Source organism: Mustela erminea, chromosome 11 (assembly GCF_009829155.1).
Source record: "Mustela erminea isolate mMusErm1 chromosome 11, mMusErm1.Pri, whole genome shotgun sequence".
NCBI classification, from domain to species: Eukaryota; Metazoa; Chordata; class Mammalia; order Carnivora; family Mustelidae; genus Mustela; species Mustela erminea.
The window spans coordinates 13,325,090-13,338,834 of NC_045624.1; the positions used below are offsets into that span (position 1 = coordinate 13,325,090).

Sequence of the window (13,745 nt, forward strand, 5' to 3'; positions counted from 1 at the left end):
TCTACTTGTGATTTCTCTCTGTCAAATATATAAATAAAATCTTTAAAAATAATAATAATAATAATAATAATAAACAAATAACTGTGTTTCTACCCAAGTCAGCACAAAGCTAATTGTTTAGTTTCTGTTTGGTCTTTCTAACCACTACATAGCTTTAGAATGTTGTATCCTACTTTATAATGTGGAATCCTACTTTTGAGTGTTAAAAAAAAAAATCTGTGACCTGGTTCCTAATTACCTGGTATCTTAAACCTACATGAAACTTAGATTCAAGATAGACCAAACTGCTAGCTAAGGAACATAATGGAAACCTTGCACCTTTTGGACTTGTGACATCCTAGGTGACTGAGATGATTGATTTGATGACGGTAGTCTGAATAGCAAGGTTGTTTCTTTTTTTTTTTTTTTTTGATTCATTATTATTTTTTTTAAGATTGTATTTATTTATTTGATAGACAGAGATTACAAGTAGGGAGAGAGCCTGGCAGAGAGAGAGAGGGAAGCAGGCTCCCTGCTGAAGAGAGAGACCGATGTGGGGCTCGATCCCAGGACCCTGGGATCATGACCTGAGCTGAAGGCAGAGGGTTTAACCCACTGAGCCACCCAGGCATCCCAGCAAGGTTGTTTCTAATTTGCAAGTTTCCTGTGCTCTGCCTTTTATAGTCTCATTAACTCAACCATATAACATCATACCCTGTGCCATGTTTACTTTTCTTTTGCATATTACTTTTTTTTTTTTTTTAAGATTTATTTATTTATTTTTAGAGAGCGTGAACAGGAGAGGAAGGGCAGAGGGGGAGGAAGAGAGAGACTCAAGCAGACTCCCTCTTCACCACAGAGCCTGATTCAGGGCTCAATCCCACGACCGTGAGATCGTGCCCTGAGCCGAAATAAAGTTGGACACTTAACCAACTGAGCCACCTAGGCACCCTGCATATTACTTTTCTATAGGAATCTAGGGAATTCTAGTTTAGTTTTAGTTGATTTATTATAGAGACTACAAATAAAATTTTATGAATCTAAGATCTGGATGGAATCCAGTGAATACGTTTGTTTTAATGAAATAAAATTATATTATGGAAACAGATATTATTATTTCCAAAATGTGGATAAAAGCATCGTGGAGTTCTATGCTCATTCGCGTCTTGGCATTTTAAGTGCTTTTGTCTTCCATGGGAATATGATAAATGATGTGGCAAGGGCTTACTCTCCATGAGAAAAGTGAGTGAGTGTCCAACAGAAGGGTAAGGCCTTTACTAGTTAATTCTTTCTGATAATATAGGTAGAGCGTTCTGGAATTTTCCAGTCTGAAGCCACGTTGGGTGTTTGATGAAGAAAAAAGAGGTAAAAGAATGATACACTCTTCCCATCACCCCCAGTCTACTTCATTCCTTCTTAGTCTGCTTTCCTCAAGTGACGCTTTCCATGGAACTTCCTCTTGGGAATCAGTAACTCTTCAGTGAAGTAATCCCAAGCTTTGCTCCATCTATTCCTCTTGATTTGTTTCTTCTCTTTTTTTTACTATGATCTCTGTGGCTCTCAGATTGGACTTCTTTGTGAAAATTGAGGAATATTCTTTTTCATAGGAGATAGGACAACTGTGTCTTTACTGTGCACTGTAGGAGCCATTCCTGTACACGCTCCCCCCACCATAGTCTGAGATGGCAGCTTTTCCCAGCAAATTTAAAGCAGGACTCTGATTAAGCAGCTCGATATAAAGAATGACCTTGGACTACTCATAACCTGCATGACCTGGTCACTTTACCTCTTCTGGTGTCTCCCCCCCCCCCCCCCCCCCCCCCCGCCAATTCAACTAAAGAATTCCTTATCGTTATAAACATCAGATTCTTTCCTAAAGCACGTCTTTTAGCTCCTCAGGGGATGGCCATTCCTATGTTACTTTGCAGAATAGCATTGGCTTTTGTTTTCCTTACTCTAGTGCTGAAGTCTGAGAAATTGCTGTCATTTTTTCCCCTCTTGATCCTTCTGTTTCACTCTCTGATCACACTAATCACACTCTTCAGTGCAGCTTCTCTAAGTTGGGATTAGTGATGCTCTCATTTGAGCTAGGTGTATTGACACTCTGTCCTCTTTGTTTTCTTGGAGCAGAAGTGCTCCGTCATCCTAGAAAAAAATAACAGATAACTTCTGTCTTATTTTAAGTATATTTCAGTTACTGTTACTGTATAATAAACCACCCAAAATGTAGTGGCTGAAGCAAATTATGAATCTGCAGGTTGGGCTGCCTTCAGTAAGGAAGGTTTATTTCTGTGTCACGTGGTATTGCCTAGGGTACATTTGTCGGGTGTTAAAGGATCCACTTCCAAAATGACTCATTCACACATCCTACAAGGTGTCGTGCTAGCTGTCCACTGGAAGCTCAGTCAGGGCCAAGGGCTGGGGGCCTCAGTTCTTCTCCACCTGGGCCTTTCTGTGGGGGGTACTTTGTAGAAAGCATGGACTTGGTACAGCCTCGTTGCTAGGTTGTTTTTTTTTTTTAATTTTCCCCCCTGGTGGCTGGGTTCTAAGCACAAGACCTCAGGAAACAACAGATAGGAAATGATAAGTGTCTTATCAATGCACAAGTTATTTTAATAAAAAATTTTCAGGGGTGCCTGGGTGACTCAGGCATTAATCATCTGCCTTCGGCTCAGGTCATAATCCCAGGGTCCTGGGGTCGTCCCATATCAGGCTCCCTGCTCACTGGGAGGTTTGCTTCTCCCTCTCCCACTTGTGTACCCCTTGCTTGTGTTCCCTCTCTTGTTGTCTCTCTCTTTCAAATAAATAAATAAAATCTTTTTAAAAATAAATAAATAATTTTTCAGGGCACCTGGGTGGCTCAGTGGGTTAAAGCCTCTGCCTTCGGCTCAGGTCATGATCTCGGGGTTCTGGGATCAAGCCCCGCGTTGGGCTCTCTGCTCGGCAGGGAGCCTGCTTCTCTCTCTCTCCGCCTGCCTCTCTGCCTACTTGTGATCTCTGTCTGTCAAATAAATAAATAAAATCTTAAAAAAAAAAAAAAGAATTAAAATAATAAAAATTTTAAAAATTTAAAAAAATTTTTCAAAACTACTGTATGCGAAGCACTGTGGGATACAGAGGGATACAAAGATGAATAAAGCACAGGCCATGCTGTTAGTTGTTAGTCTGCTGAGGCAGCGCAGGGTGATGAGCAGACGCTGCTCCTGTCACACAGAGGAGTGAATAAAAGGGCGGAGGTGCCGAGAGGGCTGAGTGTGGTTTGAGAAGGAAGGTAATCAGTCCCAGAGTTTTAAATGGAACCACTGACTTTATTGTGTCTGTGACACTTAAATCTACTGTACATGAATTATCCAGGTAAGTCTTCCCTTCAAGTTTAAATAATTGCAAAGAATGTGATTTCCTTTGTATTGCATTAACATTTCAAAATAAAGCCATTATTTCCTTTTCAGTGTATCCAGTGAAATCTAAAAGCCATTCTGACTTGATACCTACCATCACTTGCTTAAAAAATAGATTCATTAATTTTTGGAAGTTTTTCTCTTTGAAGAAACATTTTTAACATTTTTTTTTATGCTTTCAAGGCTTTTTCTTACTGGCCAAGTCACATCTTTGCAACAAAAATATGTATTTACATTTAGAATTTGAAAAAATCTTTTCCTGTGACTTTAGTCTTTGAATATTTTTTTTTTTAAAGATTTTATTTATTTATTTGACAGAGAGAAATCACAAGTAGGCAGAGAGGCAGGCAGAGAGAGAGAGAGAGAGAGAGGAGGAAGCAGGCTCCCTGCTGAGCAGAAAGCCCGATGCGGGACTCGATCCCAGGACCCTGAGATCATGACCTGAGCCGAAGGCAGCGGCTTAACCCACTGAGCCACCCAGGCGCCCCTAGTCTTTGAATATTTTTAAAATTCTGAATTATACTGCTGTTAATAATTATTAACATATAACTGATAAAAATGTAAGTGTTGATATATAGAAACATAGAAGGAAAATTTTACTGGAAATGTGTGTCTTAACGAACAGGGCTTTTCTTTTCAGTTCATTCATACATTTGTGGATAAATAGGCTTTTGCTAAATGAGGTAGGACTTAGAAACAGTTCCTTTCTTTGTTTTATTTTTATTTATTTATTTGTCAGAGAGAAGGAGAGAGAGCGAGCGAGCACAGGCAGACAGAATGGCAAGCAGAGGCAGAGGGAGAAGCAGGTTCCCTGCCGAGCAAGGAGCCCGATGCGGAACTCAATCCCAGGCCAGCTGAGCCACTCAGGCGTCCTTTTGTTTTATTTTTAAAGAAGTATCCACTGAGAACTCTTGTTAAAGTAGATACAAAGATGGAAAATTCAGGTGTTTGTTGTACTCATCTGCACAGATCAGTGATCCCCTAGACCACACTCGGCTGAATTCAGCCTTCAGTAAGTCTCAGAATGCCTTCCAGGTTGCTAGTACTTAGACTTGCTGTTCGTTACAGCAGCCAAGGGAAGAGGCACAAGGGGAGAATCCAGGAGAGTTCCACATGTGGAGGTCCTGGTTGTCTTCTCCCAGTGTAACAGTGGATAGCACTGAATTCTCCTGGCGTCCGTGTGTGACAACATGCAGGTATTGCCGAGTTATCCCCAGGGCTCGGGCTAAGTGAATATGGTTGACCACCTGTGTGGCTGACCTTAGTTTTAGCTGATACTTCTTGACTCAGCGTCCCTTCTATAAATCAGTTCAATAGCATAGACTATCTGGCACAGCCCAAGGCCCCCAGGTAAACAGAAGAACTATTATCAGGCAGGACCTGCCAGAGGTTTAGGGATTACCTTCCACGAGACAAAGGCAAAGGCCAGCCTTCTCTCTGGGCAAGATTAATTCTTACCATTCATGTATCACTCTGTTAATTTGAACTAATTTCTGTAATGTACCAAAAATTACATAATAATTTATCAGTAAATTTTACAATTAGCTGAAAGCAAAGAACTGGAAACCAGCTGTCTTGCAAAGGAATTTGTCACCTGTTCATTAGAGCCTAAATACCAGTGTGTGAACGTGTCCCAGTGGTACCCCAGCAGTTTGACACCTTGGAACAGTGTGTACTATTGTTACATTTCATATGGGGGAGCAGGTGAGCCTTTTATAAAGTGGGAAGAAGGGCAGTTCTGACAGGGGCAGTGAGAAAGGAGGATAAGCTTTATACCTCCGCTTTAGTGGGGCTCGGGCAAATCAGTGTGTAGTTCAACAACAGTTACTATGGCACCAAACAGGAAATAACATAAAGTTAGGTTATCAGACTTGAATGTTCCTAAAGTTTATAAGCTCTGCCTTGTCTGTAACAGGGGATCTCTTACTGGCTCTCTCCACCCAGCCTCTGGTCTGTGCATGTTGGACCTGTTCCCTCTAAGATCAAAATCCCTCTCTCTATACAAAAGAGTCCCAAGACTCCTAAAGTCTGTCTCTCTCCATTCTCAGAAGAGCCAAAAATTAAGAAATCATGAAAAGTTACCTCTCTGCACCCAGAGAAGACAAGCCTTTTTACTCTATGAAACAGAAAATTTAATACCCAAGTGGTTTACTTTCTTTTTTTCAGAGGAGGCTCTGTTTCTCAGACCTATGTAAAAATAAATGCCCCATTTCTTCCATTCCCTGAACAAACGAATTTAAAATGCGATGCTGAGCGCCTGGGTGGCTCAGTGGGTTAAAGCCTCTGCCTTTGGCTCGGGGTCATGATCCAGGGGTCCTGGGATTGAGCCCCACATCGGGCTCTCTGTTCGACAGGAAGCCTGCTTCCTCCTCTCTCTCTCTCTCTCTCTCTCTGCCTGCCTCTCTGCCTACTTGTGATCTCTGTCAAATAAATAAAATCTTTAAAAATAAAATAAAATAAAATGCAGATGCCAAAACAACTGCTAAAAGGTTAACTTTTTTGGTTCCTGCTCCATATATATATATATAAAGGGCTTAGTGTGATGCCCAGCAAGTACTCAATAAATTACTTTTTAAGTAGAAAAAGAGGTACAATCTGATGTGTCTCATGATTACCCTGGCAATGGAAAATGGATTGCGTAAGGAGAGACTGGAAGCCTGGGGAGCAATTAGGAGACCTTTGCAATACTCCACAGGTCCAGAAGTTTCCAGCTTACAGCCCATTAAGTATTGGTTCCCCACGATGTGATACATAGGAATCAGAATACTAGCATTGTGTTTCTTAACTTTTTGTTGATGTACAGTGTACATGCAGAAAAATACTCATAAATGCACACAGTTTGTTGAATTATCAATGTTGATGTGTTTTTCAGCTTATCAATAAGGTTGTATGATTTGGTTTTTTTCTCTTCCCAGATAATTTTTATGGTTGGACGAGGATATCTTTCTCCAGATCTCAGTAAGGTACGGAGTAACTGTCCAAAAGCCATGAAGAGATTGATGGCAGAGTGCCTAAAAAAGAAAAGAGATGAGAGGCCACTCTTTCCCCAAGTAAGAAGCAGCTCTATGTGTTACTTAACAGGACAGACTAATACTCAGATGCAGATTTTTAAATAGTTTCTAGAGGACACAGTTTGTACGTTGTGGATTTGGATTCCATGTGATTATGTGCAGGCAGAAGATAAGTAATCACATAAAGATAATTATATAAAGGTTGAATGATAGGTTATCTAAAAACTCAGAACAAAATATTCAGAAAGACTTTACTTTTGTCTAGCCGTTCTCAGACTTTTTGGTCTCATACCATTTTACACACTTAAAAGTTATTGAAGGCCCCCAAAGAGCTTTTGTTTTATATAAGTAATAATTGCCATTTTATAAATTAAAACTAAGTTTTTAAAATACTTATAAGTTTATTTAAACATAATAAAATCATTACATGTTAACTTTTTATGAAAAAGAACAGTATTTTCCCAGACAACAGAATTAGTGAAAAGAATGGCATTGTTTTACCTTTTTTGCAAATCTCTGCAGAAGAAGACATCTGGATTCTCTGCATTCATTATGTTGCAGTGCAATATTTTACATCATTTAGCCTCTGAAATCTCCACTTAATACTTGTAAAATAATGACCATAAAAAAGGCAAATAATACCTTAGTGTTACTATGAAAATAGTTTTTCCACAGACTACACTTTGAGAGCTGCTACCTGAATTCTTCCTGGTGGTAAAACAAACAAATTCCAAGCGTCCCTTTAATACCACATCTTTTGGAGGAGCCAAAAATATCTTTATATTTTCTATAAAAAGAAAGGGCACCTGTTGGTACTGTCTATCTTTCTCTGATTCTTGGAAAATTACCATTGCTTTTTATCTTTTCATGGTATAAGGCCAAAGCCCTTAAGTTAACAATCTTTCATAAGCCTCAGAAACTGAAACTAAATACCTCAACAAGCTTAGAAAGTTTGGATTCTATAGATATTGTAATAGAAATTCAATTTTTTATGATGCTTATGAAGTTGTGGATAGCTCTACATAAATGGATCTTGATAAATCAGTACAGCTTTCAGGTGGGAAGAGCTGCCTCTAGTAATTACTCAGCTACCATAATTACTGAGTTGGTCTTTTGTGGACCTTAGTAATGCCTTTGAATACCCACTCCGAGCTGGCTCTTTTAGACAGAAGTCACTGCTACAGGAATGAGTGAATCTTTTATTCCTGTCTGAAGAATTAACGACAGAATTTATAATTTTAACAAGTCTCTCATAGGCTTTCTCAGGGTGGGTAGATACATGTTTTAATATTGGAATTCTACATTACTACTTCTTTGAGGAAGAGTAGTTTTTTTTAACCCAGAAGACCACTGACTTAAGACTATGGAAGTAAAAGGACAGGTATTGTTGGCCAGTCTCAGCAGGACCCCGTACCACATTCTCTTCTTTAGAGTCCAGGTACTAGAGTTTCCTGTTTAACCTGCTTGATGTACATTAATAATGCAAATTATATCCAAAGGCCCACTTTTTTTTTTTTTTTAAGATTTTATTTATTTATTTGACAGACAGAGATCACAAGTAGGCAGAGAGGCAGGCAGAGAGAGAGAGAGAGAGAGAGAGGGAAGCAGGCTTCCTACGGAGCAGGGAGCCCGATGCGGGGCTCGATCCCAGGACCCTGCGATCATGACCCGAGCCGAAGGCAGCAGCCCAAACCACTGGGCCACCCAGGCGCCCCGGCCCACTTTTTTTTTAAGACTTTATTTTTTTAACTAATCTCTACACCCAACATGGGGCTCAGACTTACAACCCTGAGATAAGAGTTGCATACTCTACTGACTGAGCCAGCCAGATGCCCCGATAGGCCACTTTTTAAGTGGTATTAAAGGGGTTAAAATGTTTATATTTCTAAATGTATGTAACATTTTATTCTTTGCATGGTATCAGAAAATGAAATGCATATCTGAATTTTTGAGATTATTGAAGACTACTCCTTTTAAGTATTATTTTTAATTTTTCATTATAAGATCTCTTTTCACACTGTATACACATTTCACATGCTAAACACAAATTTCAGATGGCTAAAGATTTATATGTAAAAAACTAAACTGAAAAATAAGAAGTCGTTTTTATAACCTTGAGGTAAGGAAGGCTTTCCTAATAAGCAAAGAAAAAATCCAGAAGTAATAAAGGAAAACATAGCAAGTGTGACTCCATTAAAAGTTTTTAAACTTCTATATAATAAAAATAGTATTGTAAGGTAAACATGAAAAATAATTGCAGCATGTATAACAAAATATAAATACTGATATTATCCAAAGGCCTCCTACACATCAATAAGTAAAAAATAATAATAAATAGAAAATGAGCAAAGGATATGAACTGGTGATTCACAAAGAAATATAAATGCTGAATAAATTTAGGTTGTTTAAAGGTTCTGTGACAGTCTGTAAAATGCATAGTGACAGTAAAATACATTTTGATTTCCTCTCTCAGACTGGCAATATCCAGCATTGGGAACAGTGTTGGGAAGTAAGGAAGAGCCCTCCTTATAAATTTTTTAACAGTGTTGTTGGGAATGTAAATTAGTTTGGCCTTTTGAAAGGACTTGGTAGAATTCATAAACTTGAAATATATATACTTTTTGCTCTGGCAGTTCCACTCCTAAAAATGTATGTTATAGAACCTGCTTCCACAAGTGCTCAGATATATATATATAGATAGATAGATAGATAGATAGATAGATATCGATATATAGATATATCTATAGATATATAGATATATCTATATATATCTATATATATCTATTTTTTTTTAAAGACTTACCATAATAGGAAAAATTAAAGACCTAAAGATCAGGGTAGCTGTCTAGATGGCATGGATATTAGTGAGGGGAAAGAAAAGCAATGCAGAAAAATATGTGTAGTATGATACCACTTTAAATGGTGATGAGGGTGGGGCTGGGCTCTGTTTTCATATGTGCATGTTTATGCATAGGAAAGGTCCAGAAGAAAGTATAGACTCTTAAACAGTGGTTACCCCTGGAAGGTAGGACTTAAACTTTTTCTGTATTATTTGAATTTTTATTTGTGTGTTATGCTTGTAATTTAAAATGTTTTGTAACATTGCTTCTTTGCCTTATACTAATCATACAGATTACAGTTTTAACTGTTTAAAAAGTTTTCATAGCTCAGAAAAATAATAATAGTAATGGCTGCTAAAGTTGTACTGAGTACTTAATATATGCCCGGCATTGTGCCAAGCCTTTTACATGTATGTCTCATGATTGTGAATGTCTATTATCATACTGTCTGCCTTAAAGAATCATAACCCATTTCTCTGTACCTTAAACTATGCGGAGTTTCTACATTTTGTGTACTGGTGTCTATTTGTAGTTTGCCTGTCTTCTCCACTCTTAAATTGTCACCTTTGACTTCTCACTCCTGTGTCACTAGCAGCCTGGGTCATTGGGGTCCTACTTTTAATTATGTACGTGGAAGACATTTCCCATTACTAAGTTTCTTAAAGAATGAGTTGCTCTGATGATTCTGTTGTGAAGTCATTAGTGCTTTACTGATAGACACTCCATCTTCTTCCCCAAAAGGACTGTGGTCTGTGAGAGGCATATCACTGGCTTAAATTTTTTTATTATTTACTGTTCCAAGGCTGGCAGATGATTTCAAATGTAAACAAAAGCTAACTATAGGTTACTTTCCCCATTCATTTTACAGAGATTAAAGCTCTAAGAGTTTGATCATTTACTTTTCTTTGTAAGGAAAAATACCAGTTATTCAGTATTTTTTTAGACATTTAGGATAATACCAAAGTGTAAGATTTCAGGTGCTTTTTTATAAAGTATGATGAGAATTTTAAAGATTAATACCACCTAGATTTTCATTCTACTTTCTTTTTCTCTTCTTTTTTTTTTTTTTCTTTTTTTCAGATTCTCGCCTCTATTGAGCTGCTGGCCCGCTCATTGCCAAAAATTCACCGCAGTGCATCAGAACCCTCCTTGAATCGGGCTGGCTTCCAAACAGAGGATTTTAGTCTATATGCTTGTGCTTCTCCAAAAACACCCATCCAGGCAGGGGGATATGGTGCGTTTCCTGTCCACTGAAAGAAATTAAATGAGTGTGCCAGTAGAGGGGAGTAGGGACCAAGGAAATGAAGATATGTTTGCTTATATATTTGCTAAATTGAATAAGATCTTTTTTTAAAAAAAGATGAACCAAAGAATGTGTAGGTTTTTAAAAACTCGATAAAATTATTTCCCAATCTAAAATGTAAACTTAGCATTGGATTTTCAACATCCATGCATTTTATAAAATGCACAGACCTTGCTAAACATCTGCGGTGCCTCTTGCAGAGGGCTTACATCCTGTTCCAGATTTGTTTACTGGCTTATTCTAATTTTTAAACTTCATTTAAACTTTTCTCATGCACCTTTTGTTATTAGCTATCACATGTCCATCAGGGACTCCCAAGAGCAGCACATCCCTGTGCATGGATTTGCAGGTGGAAGGTGACAGTAGATTAGCCTGTGTTAGGCAAGGCAAGCCAAACAGATCTAATTGAAGAAGTCACTAGGGTTGAATAAGTCACTTTTATTCTAAATATTTTTTCTGTAACTTTTTATTATAATTTGGAATATATGGTTGTCCTTTATTCCCTCGAAGCAATAGACTGACTTTCTTTTTATAAGTTGTGGGTGCAGGTAACCAAGGTTACTGGTTACCTGAGGAGTGTCATGTTTGACATGAGCGATATGGTTGAACTTGAGGTTTTTAGTGGGCAAATGTTAAAAATCGAAGTTCCTTGTAAATAATACTTCCCCATATATCAAGGATGTCTTACACACATAGAAGTTGAATTTCTTACAAATGCATTATTTCCTCCTCCCCTACAAAAGCGTCACAGAATTCTGTGAGTAGTTTTGGCTTTGTTTGTTTAGATGTCTTTAGTTGCCAAACAACCAGGTAATGGACTTCTTAAAAATTATTATTACTTTAAATTACACTTACCTCTCATGATGCCTCTTTTAACAATCATGTTATCCATGTGTCATAAAATTTCTGTGCTCCTTCTGTTCTTATTAGGAGTAAAGGCTATTTTTTTTTTTCTGGTTTTGTAGCCCACAGTATGAAATATTTGGTAGTGCTTTCTAATACTTAAATTTTCTTGTGTAGAAGATGATTGTACTGGGGCAGTCAGTGTATTCTTACTGTGAGCCAGAATCTTACTGGGAATCAGAAATGAAAGAAGCAGTATCAGTGTCATCTCGTCAAAGAGATGACCATCTCCACTTCAAAGTCAGTAGCAAAAGCCCAGCCTCTTAGATACATTTTCACTCAGTTTGGAACTGTGTTGGTTTTTAAATATAACTGACAGTTTGGGGTTATTCAGGCACACAGACATCTGTGTAAATACCATCCTTTGAGCCAATAAAGAAGAAAGTTGGGAAAACCTTAATGATAATTTAGTTTTTAAGTGCCATAGGTAAATTTCTAAAATACTTTATTAATTGGAATGGATGAGATTTCATCCAAGAAAACTTCTCAGTAGGAAGCATGGCATATTTTACGCCCCTCATTTGAGTAGTTTGAAGTAAGTAATGCCATTCATCTTCTGCAAAATTGATTCACGCCTTTTAATTAGGCAAGAGTAATGGAAAAGAACCCCTCTCGTGTTTTCAAAAAAAAAAAATTGAGAAAGGCATGAAAGAATGGAACATATTGGAAAACATTAAAGTGCTGAATTTCTAAATCCTCTAGTGATATTAAAGATAGGATTATTATTAATTACTAAATAGGGTTTTATTTATCACAAACTGAATAGCAAGCATGTAGCTAATAGAGTTCTTACATTGGTCTGTGGAATGCCGAAAGGTTTGGGCATTTTAAGGCACAAGAGTCAAAGGATCTTTTTCTTGATACAGCTCTAGTGCAGTTCCCCACTGTACTCGTTTCACTCAGATTGTCCTTTCTGTGCTTACTCCTCTTTCTCGCCCCCCTCAACAACTCCCCACACTGATCACTGGCCAGCCCCCCACTATCTGCATTTGACTCCTTTCCTTCTCTTTGCCAGAGGGCATTGCTGAGCTCTTAGAACTGCTCAGAAAGTCATGTATGCCATCTCACATGTTCCAGTGTGCCTCCAGAGGATCACCTAGTAGTTTTTTGGCCAAACTGGGCCCACTGGAAGTGTTGGTGGAAGGACAGGGACAGTCTGGCAGGGCGAGATGTTTAGGTAGCGCGGATGTGTTGAGGGAGGGAACGTTAGAAGACGTATGGTAGTCTCCCTTTCTGTTGTTTTTTTATACTGCATTTTAGATATATTCTTCAAATAAAGAAAAATATTTTCTAACTGTATGTAGAGTTAACCTCTCTAACTAGATAATTGAAACAGAAGGACATTCATTCTCTTGTGACTGACCGCTTTTACTGCTAAAACGTCAGCCCCCAGATATTTTTATTAAAGTTGATTTCCTTTTTCAGCAGGAATCCTTTTTGTAAAATTTGTTTTACATTTTAGAATTTTTACTGGTCAGTGATGAGGACTACGATTTTTCTTCTTGACTTTAAGTAGTTTGGAGTCACAGCATTTAATCAAATGCTTTAGGTTTTTTATTTTCAGATATTAAATATTGTACTAGTCATTGGCATACTAAAACATTAGTTAAGTTTTCCTCTTTAAATAGTGACCATTTAACACAGCAGCTTAAATGGCTGTCTCAAGTGAGTCACTCAATTTAAGGAAATGGGCTGCTTTTTTTTTTTAATACTATGAAATGGGTACTTCATGACTAAAACATTTTGTCAGTTACAGTCTTATTAGATTGAGAATTATTAAGCATTTCTAGAGCACTTTTTAAATTTTACTCAATATTTCATCTCTCCTACGGTAATTTCTCTTAAGAATTTAACAAATCCAGTGTGTCTGTGCCAGAATGTTTATCATACTTTTGAAACTTCCTGAAAAAATTGATTAGACTGCCCCCCACATCTAAAATGGTGGTTGATTTCTGTGCAAATCAATTTTTCATAGCATATTTTGTCTTTAAGAAGTATATAGCAAATTATATGTATTAACAGCCACTGAAATACGTTCAATCTGGGAATAAAAGATAATTATGTAGTATCTTAAAATCCTTAGCTTTCAAATAAACAGATCTTGATATTTGAGGTATCTAAAATCACAGGCCCTTCCCACGTGTCCTCTACCTTAATCTTAAATAAAGTCACATGAAAAGTAGAACTTAGGTTATTCTCAACGAGGCAAGTAAAAAAAAAAGTTTCATCTTGGCCTTTGATTTTTCAGGCAGTAATTAAATTAGTAATACCGAGATTTCCAAAGTCACGTAGTGTTCTGGATATTCCACCT

At 37.6% G+C, this 13,745-nt stretch overlaps 1 protein-coding gene across 7 annotated transcripts in view; it reads left to right on the forward strand.

Annotated features, from left to right (window-relative positions):
- BRAF (B-Raf proto-oncogene, serine/threonine kinase) overlaps nucleotides 1-13,745 on the forward strand; it is a 188,052-nt gene that overhangs the window by 161,033 nt on the left and 13,274 nt on the right. For 2 of the 7 annotated variants that reach the window (XM_032305660.1, XM_032305664.1), the window contains 4 exons: nucleotides 6,293-6,427; nucleotides 8,862-8,897; nucleotides 9,363-9,413; nucleotides 10,309-10,462. In XM_032305660.1, coding sequence (XP_032161551.1) covers nucleotides 6,293-6,427; nucleotides 8,862-8,897; nucleotides 9,363-9,413; nucleotides 10,309-10,462 — 376 coding nt within the window. Of the gene's footprint in view, nucleotides 1-6,292; nucleotides 6,428-8,861; nucleotides 8,898-9,362; nucleotides 9,414-10,308; nucleotides 13,625-13,745 lie in introns of all 7 variants that reach the window. The other 5 variants (XM_032305663.1, XM_032305665.1, XM_032305662.1 and 2 more) reach the window with 4 other exon arrangements.